Here is a 26,396-nt window from a genome sequence, read left to right as displayed (position 1 = left end):
TCAGCAGCAGGAGAGTTCGGTGTGTATTTAGTTCCGGGCTCCGTCCCCTCTGCTGTGTTGTGTGAGCAGCGTTGTGTGGCGCTCCCGGAAGGGAAGACTGAGATACTTTGGGGTGGGATGACTGAAGCTGTACTTGTAATTTTGCTTTTGAGGGCACTAGGAAATCTCTTTTGCTTGTTGATATCCCCTCCCCCCCATTTCCCCACAACTGTACATTCACCTGCTTTTTTAACTCGCCACCCTGGCACCTGAGCTAACCATAAAGCAGGCCCTGTCGCACTCTACTGGGTATTGTTATTACACTAACAAGTTAGGCTAGAGATGGGATTTTTTCCCATATCAAAATAAGATGAGTATCAAAGCAGCTGGCTGGATAAAATTGATTTCTAGCCCCTTGTGTCGTAAGTACCTCACACAGCTACAAAGCAGTTTCTACAGGGGAAAGATATTGGTTGTAATAAGGGAAAGCAAAGTGCTCCGATTACACGGCATTCATGAATATGGACGATACAGCCCGTTCTGTAACATCTTCTTCCTTGGGGAACACCAGCTCCCGCTGTCTAATGAAGGAGGGGGTATTAGCCAGAGGGTCAGCTGTGAGCAGTGAACGGAAGACTGGCATCAGCTTTGGTAAACAACGGAAGCACTAAAATAGTAACGCCACTATTCATACTGAGTGTTTCTAAGTAGGTCGCATTGAGAGGCAGTGTGGGCTAGCAGAGGAGGTGCTGTTCCCAGCTCTGCTACTGACTCACCCTGTGATTTGGGCACGTTACTTCACCTCTCTTCTCTGTCGCCCTGGTCTATTTAGACTGCAAGTTCTTCAGGGCAGGGGCCCTTCTCATGCATCTGTGCAGCACCTAGCATAACGGGGCTCTGATTTCAGTTGGGGCCTCTAGGTGCTACTGTGATACGAACAACAATAATATTAATACTCCCCCGGCATCTTCGCTATCAGCCCAGCACTCCGGCATGTGCCAACCAGACAGCAGCACCGACTGGATTTTCATAGACGGCATCTCTGGCATCTCTGTAATCTGCCCACAGGGGCATTTGTTCACTTGCTAGAGGCTCAATGGACCAGTGAATCTTGGTGATGTGAATGAACTCTCTCTGCTGCTTATCAACAGCATATGGGAAAAACTAGTGAGTGTCCTGGAGTATGATCATTTCATTCCGAATTTTCTTTGATAAGGGGGTTGCTGGTAGCAGGGATTGAGCCGGTGACCTCTGGATCTTAAGGCCTGAGCCCCTCCTGCTTGAGCTGCAACCCAGCTCTGTTAGCCCAGCTGAGCGGTAGCAGGCCCAACCTCTAGCTATGAGGCTGTCACTACTAGAGGGAGACAGAGCACTACACCAGGTGGGCATGGCTTGCAGAATTTAGCTCTGCTCTACGCCCCAAAAGCCCTGGGGTCTGAGTCATCTAGCTAGGTTCTCTCATGCCCCAGTCCTTACTTGGAGGGACCAGCCTGAATGGCTAGTGAGTTGAGGCTGCATGGGCCCCGTCAGTCTCTGCTATTTCTGCAAACCAAGGGGCCAGTCATGATGGGCCGACTTTTCCTTTCAGAAGTGAGTGGATAGATGCCACGCCACCTGGTGAGGAGCATGGTAGAAAAACAGCTGCCATGAGAGCACTGAACAGCCGTCAGGTGGGAGTCAAATCCTAGGTTGGATCTGAAGTGAGAAGTCTCTAACCTCTCTCCCCGCCCTCAGCAACCAGTTAGTCTGTTTGCCTGTCTGGAGACACCTGGCCTTGCTGAGCCATAACCAGCATTTTACCCTGTGTGGTTCTAATCTAGTCAGCGTCTAGTGCGATAACCCTGCACAAGTGAAATGCCTTTCCGCGTGAGAAGTCAAGTCAAACCCCATCCCCTTCCTAAGTCAGTCCCAAACAAAAGTAGCTCAACAAGGTAAGAACATGCCATATGAAAACAAAGGCAGCTAAAAACTAGACCTCTTCCATGCTGCAAGAGCCACTGGTCTGGTGACTTTGTCCAGCTGCCGAAGTTTCATGAGGCAGGACGGTGGGATGGTGGGTTGTGTGCTGCACTGAGAAGCAAAAGTTCCCTGCACTGCCACACATCCTCTTTGACCTTGGACAAGTCACTTGTTCCACCCTGTGCCTTGGTTCCCCTCTGTACGAGGAGGATCAGACTGCCCGGCCTCCCAGGATAAAATCCACTCCTGACTGGGAGGTGTTCAGGCACCGTGGTGGCAGGAACCATGTAAGTAACTAGAGGGCTCATCACAAGTGAACCCCCTGGAGTCAATCATTGTTATTTCAAGTCCTGTGGTCATTACTCAGGAAAATCTTCCCCTGATTTCTGCCCAGATTCACATCAGGACCCTATAGGCTGCTGGCTTATCTCCCAACCCAGGGAAGCTTAAACTCCACACCCCAGAGTCTGCTCAGACCCTTTCTCCAGGACACCATTGACCATTCCCACCTACAATCTCCAGCAAACCCCATAATAAACCAGTCCAACATAACTCCAACAGCCACCATGGCACAGACCTCCCTGCTGCTGGCATCTCTTCCCCATCCCTCCTATAGACCATCTACCTAGGCCTTTCCCCTGCCAGAGACACCAGCCTACCCCCTCAAGCTCTCCTCCTTAACTGAGCTCTATCAGCCTTTATAAGAGCCAGGGGCTCATCAGGCACTCTCCTGACCCCTGCCCAGCTGGGTCTTATCATCCCCTCTACCAGGCCCAAACCCTGGTTCTCACAGGGGCTCTGCCTGGCCCCGCCACAGGCCCAGTGTTATTTATTTATTTCCCACAGTGTGGTCGCTCTGAGTAAGGAACCGTGAAGTGCATCTGCAATAGGGATGGGGAACCACTTTGGAGAAAATAGGAACTGTTCTGATGCAGATGTAAAACCCAGGCGGGAACTCGCTCTGATGCCTGCTGAAACTCAGAGGAGGGGGCTGTTGAATAGCTACACACCTTCTACAAGCGCGGCAGTGTCCGCGTGCATGTGTACTAGCAACGGGCAAACCGACTGGAACCTCTGTCCAGCACTTGCACCAGCTCCGTGTCATTTGGGGAGCGCTGATTTCAAGTGTGAAACGTGCGTGCTTCCCAGCTGGTGATATCAGGCGAGCATCCCCGTATGACCGGGGTTTATAGTCACTGTAATTCCCCTTCCCTCTGGTGAGCCCTCGAAGAAGAGTTGCTAGGGAAACTGAGGCTGAAATAGCTGAGCATTTTCAATGGGCTCTGTGTCTATCCAGGAGCCTGATCTCGCCATTCCCAGCACTGCAAGGTGCTCTCCAATATGCTGAAAATGGTATTAAAGAAAGAGTTAATGGCCACAGCTACTGCTGTGCCTCTCGCTCCAACAGGCCCGGCATATTATTGTACCATCAGCCAGAGCTGAGCCAAGAGGACTGTGTTCTTGCCTTGCTGTTGCACTGGATGCAATGTCACAAAGATATTGTCCTGCAAGATCTAAGGTGTCCGCGCTGTCTGCAAACTTGGGGAAATAAGGGAGACTCAAGCACAGTCCCCCTAAAATCCCCAAACCCTCCACTTTCCCCTCCTCCTCCAGTCAGCACAATGCTAAAAAGCTGTGGTATGTAGCCAAGAACATAAGCAGTGTGGAATTTGCAGCTGATCTGAAACACAGGTGGGTGGGAGGGAGGGAGGGGGACATTACACGATATCCCATTTATTGACGAGCAAAGCCGTCTTCCACAGCACATAAAGAGGAGGCTGGAAAATCTGCTAGTGAGTCAGACTGAGAAGCAGTTCTCATGCCCTCCTCCAGAACTGCTTGTGCAACGCTGTAACATGGGTGATGGGGAGAATTACCTCCTGACCCCGAGCTGGAAATTAACTTCTGCCCTGAGGCATGAGGATTGATTGTATCCGAGCTAGCATAACTGCCCTGCCTGTTCATGGGAATGCCCGATAGACAGTATCAGCATTCAGTCTGCTCATGCCAAGAGCTTGGTCCAGGCTTATGAAGGTGTATTTGTGTGTATGTCCATGCTGACCCGTCTGCACTGCACACTACGAGGCATTCTCTTTGTGCGAGAGGGGCGACACGGGCGCCATTAGAAACAGCATCCTTGGATCACTGAAGGGCGAAGGCCTGTCTTATTTGTGACCCTTTTCAGCACCTCCGTCTTCCCACCAACCCAGAGCAGGGCAAAGGGGAGAACAGAAGCTCATGCACCAGGCAATCATTTGCAGGTCAGCAAGCTGGGCACCAGCAGAATGGGCAGCGTGCTCGGGCCATGTCCCCTGCCTGCCTAATGGCACATGGGGCAGATTTTCATATGTGGGCACAATGGTGTATCCCTGAGGATGCATAGGAACGTTGGGTGCCTGCAAGCCGCTGCATGGGTGTGCACAGACGAGCTATTACCTGCTTTGCATGCACAGTTCTGTACCCTTTCATTGGCTCTTTGACTTGGGTAGGCAACGGGGCAGGCGGATTCTGCCACCGTCATTATCCAGGCTGAGTGCTTGTGATTATGTAGCACTCGCCTGACTGGCGAAATAACAGGGGAAATGTTGTATAAGGTGGTTCTGGTTCTTGTGACAATGCATTTCCGCAGACAACATCAGGACCAGGTGAATTCATTCATATTAGCTGCCCTCGTGGCATGCAGCCATTCTCATCTAAGGGAAATCCTTGGGGCCTGGCCTTTGGAAGGCTGGGAATCGGCTATTTAGAACTCAGCCACTTCCCAGCAACAAAGATGCAATTTACAAAAAGTTAAATTAAAGCAAAGTACCCCCTGAATTCGAGGGTTTTCATAGATTTCTCCCATTCGTTCTGACAAGGCCACGATTAACGGTGACATTTGCCCTGCAGCACCTTTGTGACTGAATAGCTGCCGGCTCATTAAATATGAATCTGAATGAACAGCCAATCGGAAGAGTCTGCCTGGGGATGCTGCTGGGGAATTACTGAAGCCCCTTTGACGACTTGGCTGTAAATTTGCTTTTCATTCGTTTGTGGGAGTCCGGCCCGAAGCATGACAGTCTCCAAGGGTTGTGATTAATGGGACGGTGCAAAAGGCTGCCCCGGGGATCAGTCTGCACAGGCCTCATTGCCTACCAGGGACGGGAAACTCTTTGCCTCATTTCAAACCCAGCGGAAAGTCCAGGCCATTATCGCATTTGTGTCCGGCTTTGGAAAGACGGGGAGGGGAGAGGGGAGAACAGGAGAGGAGAAGGGAAAACCGTTGAAAGACAGACCCTACTGCAGCAGAGTGAAGAGCAAATGTGCAGGGAGGGTGGCACAATGGAGTGGAGAGGAAAAGAGTGAAAATGGATGCTGTACGTACGGATATGTTGTACACCGGGCAGCTACTGGGGTGTGTCTGTGTGTGTATATCAGTGTGCGTGTGTGACTGTGTATATCGCGGAGTGAGAAGGTTATTCTATTCTTGCTAGAAAAATTCAGTGGAACTTCCCTAGCAATCAAATGGCATTAAAAACCAAATGTCGTCACTCTAACTTGTCACCCTTACTACCAGGCATAAAGCCCCTCTAGTCCCGTAACACACCCTGGGGCTGTCAAGGCGGTCAGTAGCACGGCACATGTCTCAGCCCTGCATGTGGCTGGCCCATGCCCTCAGAGGCCACTTTGGCCTTGGAAACTTTTATGTTGCAGACACACGGATCCAAGTCTCCCTTCCCACCTGTTAATCAGCTCATTCATGAAACTGGCAACCTGCAGCTAACATGCCATTGCCCTTGTAATTCAGATGGTTAATTGCTTTTGGCTACTTACCTGGTCACTTTTTAAAAAGTGGTGACAATTCCTTCCTGACCCCAAGCTGGAAATCAGCTTCTGGCCTGAAGCATGTGGATGGATCACACTTGTGGTTTGTATCCTAGCTAGCATAACTGCAGCGTTTAGTGCTCATGCCTGATACACAGTATGGTCTTTTTATAAAGGCCTCTAATTTTGCTTCCTCAATGAACCATCGCCACAAGCAACAGAATATGGATGCCTGAGTGCTTGGTTACCCCTTGAACAGAGACATAGGCAGTCAAGTATGCTTAGGTGGAATATCCTGCGATACCCCTGACCTGATGCCACCCATCACTAGTACCTACTTTAGAACACAGGGAAATAATCTTCTGAGAGATGCTCTGGGGTGGGGCTGGGGATGAAGATTTTGGGTGCAGAAGGGGGTGGGTGCAGAAGGGGGCTGGGACCAATGGGGTCTGGAGGGTGGGAGGTGGATCAGGGCTGGGGCAGGGGGTTGGGGCATGGGAGAGGGGCAGGGTGCAGGCTCTGGGTGCCGCTTACCTCAAGCAGCTCCCAGAAGCAGTGGCATGTCCCGCCTCTGGCTTCTGTGCGGAGGTGTGACCAGCAGCTCTTCACGCTGCCCCATCCACAGGCACCGCTTCCGGCCAATGGGAGCTGTGGGGGCAGCGTGCGGAGCCCCCTGGCTGCCCCTACACGTAGGAGCCAGAGAGGGGACATGCCGCTGCTTCTGGGAGCCGTAGTGAACCTGCTTTAGCCCCTCTGTGCTGCCGACCAGACTTTTAATGACCCAATCAGCGGTGCTGACCGGAGCCGCCAGGGTCCCAGGCATTCCGGTTGAAAATCAGACACCTGGCAAACCTAACATCCACATTTACATTGTGGGACAAGGGACTTAGCAAGTCTGCCTTGTAGCAAAGCAGAAAGAGACAAAACCTTCACTCCAGCAGACGGAGTCAGCCTGCAGAGGGCCCAGCACAAGGCCAATGATAAAGCTCCATTTAAATCCATGGCCTGAGATAGGATGCAAGTGATGCATAAACCTTATGCTGGTTTCTCTGCACAGGGGTGGATACCTCTCCATGAGAGCCAGGGAAGCGCTGCAAACACTGGGCCTTGGAGAGTTGCTCCCAGGTGAAATAAATTGGTTTCAGCCGTGCCTGTGCCCCCTTTGCGTCTGTCCTGCAGGTGGGTTTCACTAGCACGAAGGCTCCTGTAAAGCGATTTTCAATGCCACCTGGAGGAGCTGAATTTTAAATCCACACAAGGAAGTGGTCACACGTGCTCACTCATCCGATCAGGGAACAGGAACAATGCCATGTGACTGATCTGCTCACTCTTAGCTACTCGGGATTGGCTACGTTCAGATAATTGTTTGTGAGCAATCTGGGCGGTTTACAATAAAATGCAAAAAGGACGTGTTCAGTAACAAACACACGAGAGGAACCTGTGATTTGCTTGGGGACACTCAGCAGAAAAAGTGATCAGTTATCTGTTGTGAGTTATTGGCCCACCCCAAGTCATTAGTGATAAGAGCTCATTCAGATCTGGGGTGAACAGGCCGAGAGCAGCGGATATAAATTGATTAGAGCATTAGAGTATGCTAATTGCAATGATAATTAGCATGAATCCACGCGCCCGTGCCTGCTGCCTGGCCCTCGGTGTGATGGAGAAGGAATGTGAAGAGGGAAAGACCTGAATGAACAGAACGAAAGGCTGGAAAAGGAAAGAGATCCCAGTGGCCTGCTGCCCTGACTCTAGGGGGAGCTCCTGAGACACTCCCGGGAGGCTAGCGCTCAGTTTTGCACCGTTGTCCTTTGTGGGAAGCAGTTCAGGGTTCATGAGTCTTCTCGCCACGTTTTCTGTCTGATACTAATTGCCTCATTCGCATCTTACAAATCTTTCTCACCCGGTTGTAAAGGCTGCAAACCCCAGCGAGGAACCCAGAGCTGCAGAGAGAACGTCTGAAGAAGGGTCTGGAAGGCCTAGCTAGAGACACGCAGTAGCCTCTGCATACAGATAGTCTCTCTCTCTCACCCCCAGCAAGGCAAAGGGCTGCAGTGTAATTAGACCTTTCCAAATCACACCGACTCCTCAGGGTGCTGTGGCTTGATGACGCCATTTCCAGGGGTAATTTTCCTGGCACAAGCTGCCCTTGGGTACATTCCTCTTGCCCACAATAAGAACTTGTGCCTTTTGGGACGTGCGGCCCAAGAAAGTTGAGACAGTGCCAGACGTGTATGGGGTCCAGACGGATAGTGTGTGGCCGGAGAGGAGCCAGGACAGAGGCTGGAGGAGGCTACTTTCTCATCAGCACAGAGGTGGTAGCTGAGGCCACAGAGATACCGAGGCTAAGAGCCAGGCTTTTAGCAAAGCGTAGACCCCATGTGCTGAGCAGCTCGTCTGAAAATCGAGCTGTAAGTGTCACTGTGGGAGCTGCTGGGAGCAGAGCCAGTTTGAAAATCTGGCCTCATTTGTGGGGGCTGAGCTCATTTGAAAACCTGACCTCCCGTGGGAGAAAGTGGCTAGGAAAGGTCCCGGGCATTGAAGGAATTCACACAGGTATCTTTGCACAACAGAGCAAGAGACACACAGCTAGAGCAGTTTGACAGGCAGGAGCGGAACAATGACTGGGTTGGCTAATCCTGAGAGGCAGGCCGGTTTTGTGGAGCAGCAATCAGGAGAGCCGAGTTCTAGCACTCACTGTGCCTCAGTTTCTCCATCTAATAACACCAACCTATCTGACCGGGATTTATGATGCTTATACTTGTGAAGCCTGTTGAGATTTTCAGATAGCAGGAACCCTGGAAGCGCAAATTGTCTATGGCATGTTACTTTGATTAGGGAGGGAAATATGAATGTAAAATCCATTCTTTTTCTAAGTGCACATAACCAAGGAACATCTGTTTGGTGGAGAGCATTAATTGGAAACAATGACCGTGACCGAACCTCCCTCTGCACTCAGATGTGTGCTCTATTAGGCAGGCTGCAATGAGGAGTTTGTTGCTGATGCTGGATGGCTTTGTGGTGGAGGGGTTTCTGATGGTTGCTTCTCATCTGTCATGCAGAATGGCCTGGAAAATGCAAGAGAACGACCACATTTAAAGAGAGCTTCATGGGGCTGTCCAGGTCCGGATGTTTTTTGGTCTGGAAATAACCTGTTTCTGGGTTTCATTGGATTAGAAACACCAGGAGAACAGCTGTGCCAGCTACATGTTGGTCCTTAATATTTCTAGTCTTCAGTGAAGCTAGGGGCAGAGAGACACATTCAGTAAAGAAATAATGGGTGCAAAGTTATCGGAACTGTAACAAATCCCCCCTCCCCGGTGTGGGTTCAGGGAAAGCTTTAGGCAGAGGTTTGGGTCACTTCTGCTTTTCAATGAACTAGCTAGTGCATCCCTACCTAGGGCCAGATCTCCAGCGGGTATAAAGTGCTGTTGCTCCATTGAAGACAGGGCTCCTCGGTGCCATGCAGTAGCAGCAGCTCTGTGCTTTCCCAGATGCAAAGGGAAGACCCATGAAGCAGAGACAGCTGTGCAGATTTAGCTCAGCTGAGGATCTGGCCTGATGGCACTGGGCCATTTTGTCAGAACCTCCTGTCTGGAGCCCAGGAGTGAGAATGGCGTTTGCACAAGGAGAAGAAGCCGGGTTGAGCTGTTCAGGTTGCACTCTTCACTTGTGGTCCTACTCCCCTTTCTCTGGGCTTACACAGTCTGTGGGCATGACCTGCATGCCCCCTATGCAGCACTTAAACCCTGCGTGTGCAAAGAGCCTAGTGCAGGTGCTCCGCTCTGCCCGGAATTTCACCGATCGTTTCCCCCTCTAAGCGCATCTTGGGGCTCGTCTTCACGTACAGCGCTGCAGTGGCGTGGCTGCACCAGTGCAGAGTTCTCAGCTGTGCCACTGTAGTGCTTTAGTGAAGACACTACTACGCCGTTGGTAGAGCTTCTCCCATTGGTGTAGTTAATCTACCTCCCCGAGAGGCGGTAGCTGTGTCAATGGGAGAAGATCTCCCGCCAACATAGCACTGTCTACACCAGGGCTTAGGTCGGTATAACTCTGTTGCTCGGGGTGTGGATTTTTCATGCCCATGAGTGACGTCATTCTACTATTACAGGTCTGGAGTGTAGACCTGACGTTAGTCACAAAAGAACCAGTACATTCTCTGGGGGATGGTTTTGTCACCACCTCCTCAACTCTGGTATGGGAAACAGGGAGTCTCTTTTGTCATTATGAGGGAGCTGAACGGGTATCTGTAGCACGGCCACCGTGGCTTACGATTGTGTCTGATTTAGCAAGCGAAGGCGAGTCCAGGCTGAGCGATGCTTAGATGGGAGACTTCAACGAAATCCCAGGGGTCTGCACCACGTGATGGTTGGGGGTCAGTGGGTGGGAGTCTGGGACCAATTGAACTGAGCCACTCTGAACCAATGCCACCACATGATCCTGGGGAGGGCAGGAGGGGCTGTGCTGATGGGAGTTGTGGCAGAGGTATAATACGGCGGTTCCCTGACCGCTGCGGGGGGCATTCGAGATCCAGAGCCCGTTAATGAAGCAGGGTGTTAATATGAAGAGAGCGATTTTCAAAAAAAATCATTTGCATTATGGTCACCTGACCATGGACCGGCCCCCTTTGGAGAGAATCAGAGCCGGGTGGCTGCTGTTGGTTACTAAATTACTCCCCCAGCTCTAGGCTCTTTCTCCTGCCACCAGTGGGGGTTTTATCCTCAAGGGCATGAGAATTTCATCAGAAGAGTCAGCCCTGGTTGCTTCCAGCTGTTGTGCTCTAAGAACTGGGGCCTTCCTGTTGCTCTGCCCTCGAGGCGTCTCGCCTGGGGTGAGGGGGGCAGTCACGTGCTGAGCTCCAAGACAATCCCTCTGAGTCAGCAGGAACTTCTCAAAGTAGCGAATGGTTTCGATGAGGGGATCAGGTGCTTTGCGGTGACACATTTTTGAAGGAAGTTGATCCTCAAGAACTGAATGGCCTGATAGCAAAGGTTGGATCCAAACAAGATGCAGGCAGGTGCTGTGCAAGCTTCTCATTTTAGTTCTGCCAGCACATTTGCAGCCTCCCCCGCCATTGTAGCCCTGGGATGCTCCCTGCACCGGCTCTACTGATCATGCTCCTCCGTCCTCACCTGCAGCTCCCCTGCTATGCCAGCCAGGAGCTCCTTCCTCCTGGCTCTGCCAACAACCTGCAGTTTTGACTGGGCTCTAGGACACTGGTCTCTGCCATTCTCCTTTGACTCTCTTGTGCAGGAATTCCCCGCTGTGCAGGGAGATTTGCTACGATATGCATTGGACTAGCAGCCTACCAGCTTCATAATGACCTGAACAAACCAGGCTTGAACTCCCGTCTTCAGCCACAAAAGGCTCACACATGCTCTCCAGAGACTGAAAATCAGAGCTGGTTTAAAAGAACTTGCCTGTTTCACAGCAACACCTCACGCTGAACCTCAGGCTCAGCTGGAGAGCCCTTACCATCCATTCTGCTCTTCATGAGCACATTTTAAGTAGGTTTAGCTGTCCCTTTAACAAGGCAATGTTGGTGAAAATGTAGACAGCTAATCATTCCTCCATGTGGAACCATATGCCAGGCCAACAGGGAGTTTGTAGGAACGATAAGACACGTGCTTTGAACCCAGTCTCATCGACCGGTTGGCTGGATGTTCTCCGAGAAGTCTGCCTTTGCTCAAACTCTGACGGGAACACACGCAGGCAGTTGTTTGGGGATGTGGCTTTCCACACACCATGGCAGGAAGGCGATGCCAAAGATGCATTTTGTATGAAATGCTGCAATCCTCTGCCAGCTGGTTGAAAGATTTAGCATCTGTAGAGGCTTTGGAGTGGAGGGAAAGGTAATTAAAATATAACGCAATGCGAAAAAGGCTGGTCAATAGGCTGGAAACATCAGAAATCCTGCTCCAAATACTTATATAGGAAAGTGTCAAACATTCTGATCCGATTCTAAGGATTCACATTATTTGGAGAATCTGCAGACAACTTAATGTCTCAGTGGTATTCATATTATATTGTGATGAAGTAGGTAAATAAATAGGTAGCGAGAGAGAGAAAGAGAGAGTCTCACTATTCTCCACTTGATGGCATCATAACTCATCTGTATGACATAGGCCCTATACTGCTGATAGCCAATAGAGATTCTCCCTTAGCTAGCAGGGACCTGTACTTTCGTAGCAAGAGAATCTGAGTTCTATCCTGTCTGAATCCAGGAAATTCCAAGAGGCCACAGTGTACAACACAGTGGCAACTGTGACATGCCTGGGTTAATTTGAAAATATCCCAGACTGCTAAGCTTCAAAAGGAAAGAAGAGGATTTGTGTTTTATCTTGACTGGGATCTGTCTGGGGGAGGGTATGCAGCTTCAAATGCTATAAATCTGTCCCTGCTAAAGCCTTCCGAACACTTTTCTAATGATTATCATTCCTTTTGACTTGCAGGTGGAGAATTCTTGTCCTGAGACCGAAATGAATGGAGATTCATTAAACAAAGGGCTCCAGTCAGTATTCCGTACCTGGAGACGCAACCAGGGACCTTTCATTCTTTCGCTGAAAGGGAGACGGTGCCATTTCCATTACAGAAATGCCTGCAAGAACCAGCGCTGAGGAGCTGAAAGCGGAGAAAGCCAGTGAGGGGAGCCGTGTCAGCTGATCAGCTTTCAAATCGCCTTCAAACACTCAATTTTCTTAACATGATCCCGCCATCAATGGAGTCTCCAGAGCACCCCTTAGGAACGTTAACAGGAGAAGAATAAAATGGAGCCAAATGGTACTGTGATTTGCTTTGAGAAATACCTCGTTTTCTTAGCACAAAACGGGAACTGAAAAATAGACTTTCCATCCCCTACCCCAGCCCCTTTGGACTTGATAGAATTCTAAAATATTTTTGTATGAGTTCAGTATGCAGTCCCGTTCTGCTTTAGTGGCTACTTATTGATCCCAAAATAATACCAGAGGAGAATACTTCAGCAGCTGAACCAGCGCAGCGGGACGGCTGACAAAAGGCCATTGTCCTGCCTTTCCCACTTATCTTATATCAACTGGTTTTGACCCAATCATGTGCACTTGAAGAGAGAGTTGCAAGACTAGGGTTGCTGTCTTTGCTCTGCGACTTCCCACCCAACACAAGGCGAGTAATGAAGGCGCTATGGCCAAATTATTGGTAAAGTTCCAGCGTTATTTTAGGCGGAAACCTGTGCGCTTCTTCACTCTGATCGCGCTGTACCTGACGGCCGGGAGCCTGGTGTTTCTGCACTCTGGGTTTGCGGGGGAGCCCACCATCTCCGAGAATCAACCCAACCCCCTGGATGGCACCAGCGAAGGGACAGCGTTTCAGTACCTGGGGGTGGTTCAGCTCGGGAGGGGGTTCAAGGAGACCCCGGAGGCTCGGAATTCTGTCCGGAGGTATGGGCCATGGTTCAAGAGTGTTTCCAAGGATACGCCAGAGAGGAACAAAATGGGGGACTATGGCGGGGCCTGGAGCAGAGCTCTCAAAGGGAGGAAGGTCCGTGAGAAAGAGGAGGACAGAGGTAAGATTCTGATGGGGCTGTGGGAAGAGAGGCTGAATAGCAGCATATATTCACAGCAGGGAAAAGGCACAGACTCATAGCAAACCTCCCGGGCAAAATCCTGGCCCCGCAGGAATCAAGGGGAGTTTTGTCCTGATATTTGCTCCTCCATCCCCTTGTAGGGCATTTTCTAGGGCTTTAGCGATTCTGGTTTTTGATAATTCACTCAACCCAGCTTCCCCCACTTCCTTTGGGAAATGATGCCTCCAGCCAGGAGAATTTTCCCCCAGATATTCAGCCTGAGGTTTCCTTTGCTCATTTTCATCTCGTAATAAGTCCTAGTTCAAGGGCCTCAGCCCAAAACAATCCGCCTCCCCTGGGGTGTTTATAAGTGGTGCTTGCAAACGTCCAATGAACCCTCAGGGAACTTTCAAGAGGATAACTGCCAAGAGACGAGAAACACAAGTTGAATCTTAGGTCCAATTTATGTCCCATTGGCCCCATGGATTTGAATATGCTCTTGTGTCTCCCGCATTGAGCGAGTCTCATTTGCTAGGCACACCTTGAGCCAGATTCTGATCTCTGTTACACTATCCTATGTCTCCATTGGCTTTAGTGGGGTTACTCTCAATGTACATTGGTGTAGCTGAGATTAGCAAGGATCTTCATCTTGCCCTGTATTTTTACTGGCACCAGCCTGCAGGAACGCTAATCTGAAAACAACCTGAGCTTCTCCCCTGGGGGTGCATTGAAATCCACTCATTTTTAACAGTCCCGCTGGATGCCTAATTGAAAGGCTGAGAAAGCCCCAAACCCACACATTCAAGTGAGTTTCTGTTTCCCAAGCGTTCTGTGCATTGGAGCTGATAAGGCAGCACTGCAGTGGTTCAGTGATGTTTCTAAGCCAGCCAAAGAGCTTGCACCCAAATCAGCATCCTCAATCTCTTTGTGTCTAGATGAACTATACATCCCTGAGCTGTTCAGCTTTGGCACCATGACGGGGGACCGAGAGGGCACTGGGGACAGACCAACACCCGTCAGTCCCTCCTAATCCCCTTTTAAACATATATTATCTCAGTTTTAAATGAAACCTGCTACTGATTTTACCCTCAGCTGACAGCGTCTTTTGTGTGGTGACTTATTGCGCAGCTTCTGATGTGCTTATCGTCTCTGAGAACCTAATTTACAGGCCTTGACAGGACAGTTATTTTATGAGGGATGCAGAGCAATCAGAGGTTCTGTTTCTTTACCGAGCAGGGTGGCTTAGCCGGCTTTGTCTATTCCCAGGCATTATTTCCATTCGTGCCAGAGGGTGTCACAGAGAGGCAGCACCTCATCCATTTCTTTAGCAAGAAAAGACATCCTGCATCTTTGTGCTTAACGCTGCTCTGCATGGGTGTTTGCTGCGTGGAGCAGATGGCAAGAGCCAAATAAACTCACAACCTACTTCAGGAGCTACCTGATTTCCTCCACCTATTCTGAACATTCCCGCTGCTCCGCGAGGAGTTTCTAAAAGCATCCATGCCCTCGGTACGAACTGTGAGCCGAATGGATCACCTCGCTCGGGTGCTGTACTTATAGCGGTCTTGTTGCTTACCCTGAAACATTTGCTGGACTCCCAGCCCAGAAAGACACTGACATGCCTTTGATCATGAGGACACCTTACCAATATTTATTGTTATTAATACTTCTGGTACGCCTCGCGTGCTTAACGTGGGCATTCTGGGTGAACGAGTGGATGCAAATTCCTTCTAAAGTAATGGGAAATTAAAGTACAGCCAATTACATTTGCAGTAGGCTCTCAGATTTGATGTCTAGATGTCCTGATATACCAACTGTCCTTCTCTCTGTCGGTAAATAACGTACAATATATTGTGGATTGGCTAAAATGTTGTTAATTACCCAGGATAAGCTAATTTAGTAGTTCTCGTTGGTTTTTAAAAGCTCACTTGTTTACCCGTCAGATGAGTAAACGCAGACAAACACGCACTCACTGAGGTGCTCTAAGGTTGCGTGTGTGTGGCTGCATTTTCAGACGTGCTCACTGCATCTGGCTCTCTCTGTTTTGGGGCCTACTCCAGGAGAGTGGGGGCTGTTTGGTACCTTGGAAAATCAGGCCCCAAATGGCTCAAGTTGAGCACCCAAAACTGGTGGCCACTTTTGAAAATCCACTCCAGTATGCCAGAGTTAATGCTTCATACCCGGGATAAGCCTCCCTTTAGAAAATTGCCCTACATATGCTGATGGCATTAAATATCAGACGACAGCAACAGGATGAGGTGTCAGGAGAGTACCCAATGATGACACAAAATTACCTGCAATCAGTGTTCCCAGATCTGAAGTTGAACGGGAAGGGTACATTTACAAGGCAGTTAGACTCTGCAAATACACTTTGCCTTGAGTTCTCAATCTACTGTTTTTTCCCCCGTGAAGCACTAACTTGCATCTTTGGTTGAGTGTGAATGCTGTTACAATTTGTTGTCATTAATAAAGTGGGCTGGTGAGAAGAAGCAATATAGCATATTGCTACAGTACAGTGCACCTGTGACAGCAGCATAATAGATTGCCTTGGTATTTAGGGAAATAGCTGCAGTATTATCCATTATGGGAACCCAAAATGAAATACGAAATAGCAGCAGTAACTACTGATGGTGGCTCCAGCAGCAGATTATATTTTTGAAGATGATTTTTTTCCATAGCTTTTCCCAGGGAAGGCTTATGTGGACCAGTAGTTATTAATTGCTGGGTGCAGTTTTGTTGCAAAAACACATAGGTAAAAATGTGCCACGTCCACAGGCGAGATGAGACCTCCTGCAAAACCAGACAAACCCATAGAGAGCCATTAGGAAGCTGAGCATGTGAAGGAAGGTTGATAGCATTCACATGTCCCCCTGTTGTCAGTGTCTCTCTATCTGTTCCCCAAGATAGTTCTGTGAGCGTCCTGCTTGATTTAGCATTAATGGGCGAGTGTCCTGCAGTTAGCAAAGCTTTTCTCGTCATTTGGAAAACGAGCTCAACTAGCTGAGTGGGTTGGTTACAAGCCGGTAATCTATTCCCAGGCGTTTCCCCTCCAGGTCATATGCTGGCATCTGGCCCATACAAGCTGTGAAAAAGGCTCAGCAACAATTGGCAAACAGATAAAAGGATTTAATTCATTTGCAGCGAATGTTTCGACCAGCTCTGGTTGTAGGGATCAATGGTGGTGGTTCTGGGCTGCGGAGGTGCAAAGGATTGGAAAAGACATACAGGACGTGGAATGTAGAAGATACCCAAGAGGTGATGGCTTCTCTTAATCTGTTCACAGAATATGATCCCTGTGTATTTTCTTTACCTCTGAGTCCCTGGACATTTTGCAGCATCAGCCCCTTTGTACAGAATCTGAGCATCGAGGGACAATAAATGTTACAGGCCAATTCCGATTAACTTCCACCCTCAGCTCCCAGTGGTGTGGGTGGGAATCGTGGTGCGCAGCAGCCCCTCAGCAAATGCTCTGCATCAAACAGGATTAGGCCCAAAACAATACTCCTAGGTGCTGCATGCTGTGTGTTCAAATGGCTGCAGCAGTGAACCAGCCAGGAACTCACCTCTGCACCATGGGTGCAGAAATGATTGTTAATTGGCTGATATTTTGTGTTCTGTTTGGAATTCCGCTGCATTTGGCGTTTGCTCTAGAATAGCAACTGTCACTCACGCAGCAAGGAGCTTGTGTAAAATGTCCACACACAAAGCCACGGCAAAGAGATGACGGACACGCAAAACTCCCCTCTCAAGCTGGTGCCATTCGCGGAGCATGCTGCCCCCTCTACCTTTCATCCTGCCACGTGTGCAGACGGGAATATGATCTCACCAGTGTGCATGGGAATCTGTATGTATACCTCCCAGGCACAGTGAGGATGGAGATGACAACATACCCCCAGTTAGTCGGGATTTCACATTAACATGCCAGATGAGTAACCAGTGAAACATTTAATTTTCCACAGAAGTAACCTTCCATGGAAATGTTCCACTGAGAGCCTGAGTATGTATTTCTCAGGGAAGGAGGAGGGAAATGCTGTAATAAATCTGTGGCAAGCTAGGAATTTCACAGCTGTCACTATGCTGTGCACCATGGATCTGCCTCTTAGGTCCTCGGTTTCCAAAATCACATCCACCAGCTGCTTTAGCTCAAGTTGGCTTGCTGTTGGCAATTAGCAGTATAGGGCCTATGAATCACAGTTGAATGGTTCTTATTTAATCTAGTAGAGGACAATGATGCAAATGTTCTCTAGACAGTTCATTGCAATGCTCTGTAGTGGCAGCTAAGTCATTTCAGGTTGCTCCAATTCCCTACTAAATAAGCTTTTCCAAAGCCGGAAAAAAGTAAATTCTCTCCAGTGAAGTGACTTTCATGTCACATAACAGGAGACGGGAAATATAATGCCCAAATAAAAAATCTGCCATTTCCCCTCCAGCCTTGTGGTGTTCTTACACTTACAACAGAGGAATCTGTGGAAACCCACTTCTGAGATGCATTTGGTCATGTTCATTAGATTAATTTGGATTGACACGCAGAGAATCTCTACCAGATGGTTAGCAAGAATCAGCTGTCTGTCACCATAAAAAACCATGCAGCATTCCTGTTCCTGGCCATATGTAATGTGTCCACTGCAATTAACTGCTGATAAAATGGCTTCTAATTCCTAACGATGGAGATGGGGATTGACGCAGGGAGATGCTATCGTTATCAATGCACATTGGTGTTGGCCATGAGCGACAAGAGTTGGACTCCACACTTGCGTCAGTGACTCCTAGAACAGGGGCTACTTTGTGTGCAGAGAGAAAGCAGATGCTGCTACCACTCAGTTTATACCTTAGTTCCCAGCAAGTGACCGGCCCAAATCATATTGAGAAGAATCTTCAAGTTCAGTAAAGCCAGTTGAGCTGTAAGGAACCTCTGCCGGCTTTCTGCTAAATCACCAGTAGAGAAACAGCCCAATCAGAGACGGGGCTGCAGGTGAGACAGAGGGAGGCTTTGGGGCTGTATTCAGTACATTCTCTGGCAAAGCCTCATCTGCATAAGTTTCCCTGCATTTTGAAGCGCGGCTATTGTACATACTACTGTATTTATTATCACTTTCCTTGTTTGTTTGTTTCATAATGGAACTAGAAGATTTGGTTACTCAGGACAAAAAATCAAACTGCACGGGACTCAGTGCTCAGACCAGGTATAAGCAGCTATGGCTGTAATTAACAAGAGTAAGCCAGCGAGGCCCAAGTGAGATGCTTGGGAACAAATGGAGCCTGAATGAGATCGGGGTAGACCAGATAGAGACAACTGGGGAGATTCACCAGTATGGACTGGCAGTAACCACACCCTACCCAGGGCCTTCCACAGGGTGAAACCGATATAAGGGAGGACAGAATTGGGCCCGGTGTGTGTGCCCACGCTCCCTTCTTAATCAAGGCCCTACTGCCTAACCTGCGAGCGCTCCTTCTTTCCAGGACGTACCTGTGCTAGCCTTGATCACAGCATCGCAATGCACAGCGCCGTGGACTAGCTGCCCAAGTACGAGCCTCGGGTCTTGGATGGGATTCTGCTCGAACTGTTAGCCATGCTGCTGTTTCCAGTGTGCGAGCTTGGTCAACGTTAGCCTGTGTATGTCTATCCGAGCTGGAAAGGACACCTCCAGCAGCCGTGCAGACATCCCCCTAGAGTCTTCAAGTATATTAAATGTTGTTACAAGGAGGAGGGAGAGAAATTGTTCTTCTTAACCTCTGAGGATAGGACAAAAAGCAGTGGGCTTAAATTGCAGCAAGGGAGGTTTAGGTTGGACATTAGGGAAAACTTCCTAACTGTCCAGGTGGTTAAGCACTGGAATAAATTGCCTAGGGAGGTTGTGGAATCTCCATCATTGGGGATTTTTAAGAGCAGGTTAGACAAAAACCTGTCAGGAATGGTCTAGGTAATACTTAGTCCTGCCTTCAGTGCAGGGGGCTGGACTAGAGACCTCTTGATAGGGTGACCAGATGTCCCGATTTTATAACAATCCCGATTTTGGGGCCTTTTTCTTATATAGGATCCTATTACCCTACCCCTTGTCCCGATTTTTCACATTTGCTGTCTGGTCACCCTACCTCTCGAGGTCCCTTTGAGTCCTATGATTCTATGCTTCCTTTGTGCCCTCCACTGAAAATGTGTCCCTCTGTTCTTCAGCCATTCATTGCCCAGCTGTGCGGCTTTTAGAGAAACAAGCCGTGTTCCTGTAACGTATGTTGCGGTCTGAGTGTCCGAGCACGTGCTCTCCTGCGAGCACCTCATTCAGGGGTTGTCTCTTTGCTGTGTCTGTCTGGCATTTGGGGGGTGGGTGGGTGGGGGCTAGTTGCTTGTGATGTTTGGGAGGTTGGACTCGGTGATCTGGTGATCCCTTCTGGCCTTAAACCCTATGCCTTCAGAACACACTCTTGGCAAAAGTCACCACTGGGCAGAGGTGACAGCACAAGGCCTAGGCCTCACCTCAGACCAGTTTTGTAGGGTTATGCGGTGCCTAGTCCTTGTGTGAACCTCCCCACAGAGGTGAATTTCCCAGCTGCGAATTGCTGATGACACTAACCACGACCTTAGGAAAGGAGAAACGCCCTTAACAAGCTGGCTAAACGCACCCTCGGCGTATGTCCCCAGGCTGTAACTTGGTGACGCTCCTGCTAAAATCACAAACACCAGTCCAGTCCGTCCTCCTGCCCCATTGCTGGAGGCTTTCTGCTACCCAAGAGCCGTTGGGCGCAATCCTAATAGCATTGCATGCAGCAATTAGTGTGTAAACCCTTTAGAACAGAACTGTATTTAGGCTGGAGAAACTGTGCGTACCAAACATGCCAGGTCTTTGATCTGCAGCCTTCAGGATAAGGGTAGATATTTATTTTAATGCCATCCTAAAGCTAAGCCCTGAGAAATTCTTTCATCCTGCTTGTAACTAACAGTTAATGCCCCGTGAGAACGTGGAGGAGCAGACGCAGAAGCCAGCGCAGCCGAGTGACTTCTGCCAGCTCCGAAAGAGCTACAGGCAGTAGGCTCCTGCTCTGCAGCGCAGGCCTTGGCAGCATCCATGCCTTGCACTTCCCTAGCATCAGCTGTCTGGGGATCTCAAAGTACTTTGTAAACATTAGCGAACTAGCCCCATGATCCTTCCCGGAGGTAGTGGAGTATCATCAACCCCATTATACAGGTGGGGAAAGTGAGGCACAGAGAGGTTAAGTGACCAATCCAGGGTCACACTGCAAGTCAGTAGCAGAGCTGAGATTGGAACAAAGGAATCTTGCTGCCCAGCCCCCAGTGCTCTCACCACTAAACTGCACACCTCACCCAGAGCAGGGTATGCAAGTCAGCAACCTTGACTCATACAGTTTCGCTTCTTCTTTCAGTCACTACATTACTCTACTTCCTGGGTGTGGTTATAGAACCCAGGAGTCCTGACTGCAGGTCCCCTGCTCTAACCACTAGGAACCCGTTCCATTCCCAGTGCCAGGATCCCTAGGCCAAGAGAACTGTCTGACTCAGCTGTAGTCAATCCCACTGAACGCATTCCTGGACCTCGCGAGTTTGCTTTAGCAGAGATGGTGTCATGTGTTGTTGTGTCCAGATGCAAAGTAGCTAGGCCAGAGCCTCAAAGCTATTTAGGTGCCTCCTTCCCCATGGGAGTTAGGCACCTAAAGAGCTTTGAGAATCTGGGCCGAAAAGCCTTGCCTGCTGCAAGCCCTTCCTTGGGACTCCACCTCGCAATACGAGTGACAGCAGGCGGTCAGGTTCACCTTCGGTCCTGAGGAGAGCACGGGAGCCTGAGTGAGACCATGTGCCGCTTGAGCTGGGCTGCAAAAATTACCAGGCTTAGGGTGGCCAGACAGAAAATGTGAAAAATCGGGACGGGGGTTGGGGGGGGGGTAATAGGAGCCTATATAAGAAAAAGATCCAAAAATTAGGACTGTCCCTATAAAATTGGGCCATCTGGTCACCCTAACCAGGCTGGCTATTGGTGTGAGGGGAGGGTTTTACTCCGGGCTTGGTATTGTAAATCAAAGGGCCCTCTAAGTCACCGTCCCCATGCAGAGAGGCTCTCAATATCCATCACTAGCCGCTGACACAGCTGTCCCCTCCAGGTGATCAATGGCTCTCTGGGGCAGGGAGAGGAGCCTCTTGTGGAGAGAAGGCTCTCTCCACGTCAGCCCCTCAGATCCCTGTATTACGGGATGTAACCCAGGTGGTGGCACCAGGGAGAGTTATTCCAGGCAGATGAAAATCACCGTATAGGTATCGTTATTTGTATTACAGTCACATTCTCAAAGGGACTGGAAGTGAACGAGAGCTGGATGCTACCTTTGCTTTTTAATCCCTTCTTCCCCAAATCCATAGTGAGGCTACTAAATAAATGACCAGGTTCCCATATATGCTGAGCCCCCACAGCTCCCACTGAAGACAAAGGGGCCCTAATATGAGGCTCCCTGGTCCCAATTCTCCATTGGCCTAATTCAGTTGACTTCAAGGGAATTACACCAGCAGGGAATTTGATCCTCAAGTTTGAAGTGCTTGGTCAACGAACACACCCACGGAAGTCAGGATTGATCATGGACCATTCAAACAGGCTAAAAAGAGCAATGTTCACAACGGTGTAATAATTATTCTGAGCTCGTAAAGCACAAATGCACCCTTTGTGTCACTTTTTATTTCAGAGGAGATCCCACGACAATCATGCTTGTTCTTGTGATCGCCTCTTCTTCAACCTTCCTACCAAGGAATATACCCATGGAGATCTCTCTGTTCCTTTGAAAAGCTAGCTGCAGTGCATCCACTCTTCACTGAAGAACGAACATCCTTACATCTGCTGCTTACAGTGCAAAGCAAAATGCCATTTTCCGTGGGTGCTGGAGATGGATGGAAGCAGCAGCAAGATTTTGTGCAAGTGATAAGATATGCAAAGACTGTGCTTCTAGCTAAGAACAACTCAGTAAAGTTCTGACCAACTAGATGAGTCTCTTTTTTGGCTTCCTTGACTGAATAAATGTCTACACACAGCCAATCGTGGCCACTGGAGGTGGGACTCATGTCTGGCCACATGCAAAAAAGACATTGGCCCTGATTCTACGCTGCATGATCAGCTGCTATATTTGACTGCAGAGGTGGCTGCATTTCAGTGGGGGACAAAGTGTATTTGCTGCATGGCCTGTAAAGTGCTTTGGGATTCTTTGGGATGGAAGGCACAATCTAAACAAAACAACATTTACTATGAGTATTGCCATTGTATTTACAACGCTAATGCCACTTAACTACTAACGAAGCCATCAGATGAGAAAGAAGTAGGAGGAACGTGATTTAATACATATTTGCTGGATGGCTGTTTTCCAGCAAGTCAACATGATCCAAATTCACTTCTGTTCCATTGACATCGGTAGAGTTACACCAGGTCTGAATTTGTCCAAATGCATTATTTATCAGGATTATCTCATGGTAGCTGTATTATCAACTCTTAGCTTCTGCTATTCCAACTGGGCTCTACTATGCTCATCATGCCCCTCTTAGCCCCTCGTTAACTCGTTATCCTTGCATTTCCTTAACTATTCAGTAGCCTTCCTAATAAGTTGCAGTTCATCTATGTCAAGAGCAGTGTACTAAACATAACACACATCAATCACTGGCCCATTAAAAATTACTGGAGTAATCCAATATCAGTTGGATTTATCATGAACAAAATTAGTTGACCTTCTGAAACCTGTTCAGCATTGTGGAAATGCCAAGTTATGCTGAAAATAATTGGAAGCAATGAGCTATGACTATTCCGTGGTTAACGTTATCAGGGCACATTTCCATCAATCTTCCTCCCGTCTTCTCCTCTTCCTTCAAAAGTCTTTTAAGAGTTTCTGAGAGGATCTTTTAAGAGGTCTAAGAGGATCCAACAACCTTTAACTGTTCGAGTTGAACCCAAAAAACCAAGCACAGTCAGTATTGTCCCTGGGATGCACTGTAGTTTGGATGGCACCCATGCAGTGGGATGTGGAGAGTATGGATTTTGGCTGAGGTAGCTGTGATGGTTGCAGACTCCAAGCAGGAGCTGAAGAATGTTATCCGTCAGGAGCATGGGATGGCTTGATATTAGCAAGTTCCATTGCTGCTGCATCTGATACCAAGGTGATGAATTTGGGGTATGGATATAGACAGATGAAGAAAGAGAGAATGAAAGGCCCAAATAGTTATAACTGTGCATTGCAACGTGCAGATTGCTTTCCAGGCCAGAATGACCCATAATGAAGCTGTTCTGTGGGTCTGATCCAATGCCTACTGATGTCAATAAGAATATGTGCTTGGTGCATGGGAATGATGGGGTCAAATCACTATGGAAGTATACAGGAACACAGGCAAAGAGGTCAGAACACAGGCAAAGAGGTCAGATGGTATCAAGCTCCATCTTCAGACTTCTTAGGGTGTGTGCCTCCACTGACCCCACTCGGGCAAAATGGATAAAAAGAACCAGGTCCCCCCTCTGTGATTTGCCCCCAGTTGGCTCCACATTCTATGGGCCAGAGCCAGTCCATTAACTGAGTTACACTAATTTGCACCCTCTGAGGCTCTAGTCTGATGGGTCTGTTGTCTGTGACACTATGCTTCAAGCGCCTCAGGACTGGGGCTAGATTTGGATCAGTTAATTCAGAGTAAATCAGAGTAACTCCAGTGAAGACAGCACTAGTTTAAAACCAGTCTGAGAGCAGACATAGGCTTCTTGACTTTTAATTTGCCCTGTAAATCATCCCGATTACCCCTGGCAGCCAATAAATACATGAATACTATCATTAATTGGCCAGATTCTCATCTCAGTGTCACAGGAACAAATGCAGAGTAATTCCACTGCTGTCAAATAGGTTCTAACAACCTGCCTGGACATGGGATAATCTCACCACCGCAGGATTCCTATCTCAAAGATACAGCTGGGAATTGGAGGAGGTGGTTGAGTCTAGGCTATAAGCAAGGTCAAGGGCTCCACTTGAAAGGAGACACTGAACGTAAACTGTATTTGTCTGTGTGTCTTTAAATCCCAGTGCTTGTGGACACATCCCTGCTGATGGAAAACTAGCGCACTTGGTCACCTGAGGCTAACAGCTTTGCTCTAGGTCTAGGACCAAGATGGGGCTCTGACACCGTCGCCGTGCAGTAAGGGGTAAATAAACAAACCTAGAGATAAAAGGGACTTGACCCCTGTAGGATTCGGGAACGTGTTTTAAAGAAACCATTTGACTTCTGCACATTCAAGAGCAAATCGGAGATACTTTCAGAGTCGCATGCCTCGGGCGATTCCTGTCCTAATCAGTAAACTGCACATCTCCCGTCAAAACAGATTAATAAATGTTACATTAACAGATTACCAAATAGCTGACTACACCCAGCACTTGGGAAATAGCTTTTTTCTTCCTTTAAAAAAAAATCAGCACAAGAAATGACTGTAGGCTCGGTTCACTGAACAAACATGTCATGTGACTCTCACCTGCAATGTATCTTTTCAGCAGAGCATGTATTTTGTCTCTGATTAGAAAAGAAAAGGTGAAGGCAATGAGAATTATGTTGGCCACACTTATTAGTGGTGATACAATACCCCAGCCGAAGCATCTAGCGTGGGTGCCTGCCTGCTTTAATTTTGACTGACTTGGGTAACTGGTGCACTGAGTATCAGTGCTAGTGAACTTCCCTAGTCTTCAGCAATATTCACGTTCATAATTAGAGCTGGCTGAATAGTGCAATATATTTTCCCTGACTATTCCTCTGAATGTTTAAACGAACCCACCCCAGCCACATTCACCCTGGTCTGTGTACTCTTTCCCAGTCCCACTAACAATTGAGACACTGAGTTTTGCTGCCATGAAAGTGTGTGGGAAACAGGTGTCAAGTTTGCATCCTTGGCTGTTCCTGGACACCTAATTTCTCAGATGTGCTTGTTAGCACACAGCTCATCCAATCAGGGAACAGAAAAAATACATGTGACTTTTCCGACCAGTCACAACCAAGAAGCATCAAATCAGGGACCATAAGCAATATATGTGACTTGACTTATCTGACCAATCGTGACTAGCCAACATGACTAGCTCTTAGGGTGCATATTGAATACCATCAGAAGCCTGTTCATAATCAATCCACAGAGTTTTCAAAATGTTAGATCACTTCCAATAATGAATATGTTTAAGGCGATTCTTATTTGCTTGCAGATCACTTCGAAAAAGGCTAAATTTGTCCCATAAACCATTTCTTATGAATTATGTATTCAACTCTATTCCCATCCACTGACACGTTCCACAAGTACTATTCTTTGTCCTAGAACGATTTTAACTCTGCCCTGTATTGACCCAATGCAATAACCACAGAATGATGATAAAGGCATTTTAGTATATGTGGTCCCAGATTTTTAAAGGCACACTAGATTTTTTTTCATGCTGTTTCTCCCCACATGGCCTCATTACGGGGCAGAGTTAAGGTTGTTTGAGTGCGTTAAATGGGCTTTCCTTAACATGCTTGGATTTCTTGCACTCTAAATGTCCTGAGTTTGTAATACTTAGTTTTGAGACTATTTCAACATCCTTGGCACATGTTCACGCCGACTTTACGGATACATACTTTTAACCTTTTCACACTATCTTAATCTTATCTTTGTCTGGGGATAGAAAAAAATACTTTAGTGCTGTATGGTCATGACTCAGACCACTATGGTAACAACATCACCAGCTGTAGGGTCCATTCTTGTAGGATACTGTGTCTTTTAAATATAAAAAGTGTTGGGGGTGAGAACCCTTCTTTGAAAAGCTTTCTAAGGGGTGTTTGAATTGCAACCTGCAGTGTAACTCACCTCAGAGACACACAGGACCAAATGCTGACCTGCAGTCAAGGAGAAATAGCTGCATCTCAGGAACAGAGCGGAAAGGTTACTTTAAGGCAGCACCTTCACAGTCTCCTGATACTGGGACCTTCCTTGCATCGTCATAGCAGTTCTGATGCAAGTGCGATTTTGAAAATATCATTCCTTCACCTAGGCTGGCCTGATTCTGAACCTACTGGCAATTTACACGATTGAGTGCAATATTTGTAGATTCCAAGGCCAGAAGGGACCACTGTGATCATCCCATCTGATCTCCT

At 48.3% G+C, this 26,396-nt stretch overlaps 1 protein-coding gene across 1 annotated transcript in view; it reads left to right on the top strand.

Annotated features, from left to right (window-relative positions):
* WSCD2 (WSC domain containing 2) overlaps nucleotides 1-26,396 on the top strand; it is a 135,390-nt gene that overhangs the window by 43,884 nt on the left and 65,110 nt on the right. Inside the window, exon 2 of the mRNA XM_039505926.1 lies at nucleotides 12,192-13,279. Coding sequence (XP_039361860.1) covers nucleotides 12,898-13,279 — 382 coding nt within the window. The 5' untranslated portion in view covers nucleotides 12,192-12,897. The remainder of the gene's footprint in view (nucleotides 1-12,191; nucleotides 13,280-26,396) is intronic.

This window comes from Mauremys reevesii, linkage group 18 (genome assembly GCF_016161935.1).
Source record: "Mauremys reevesii isolate NIE-2019 linkage group 18, ASM1616193v1, whole genome shotgun sequence".
Lineage (NCBI taxonomy): Eukaryota > Metazoa > Chordata > Testudines > Geoemydidae > Mauremys > Mauremys reevesii.
This window is presented reverse-complemented; position numbering and strand designations above follow the sequence as displayed.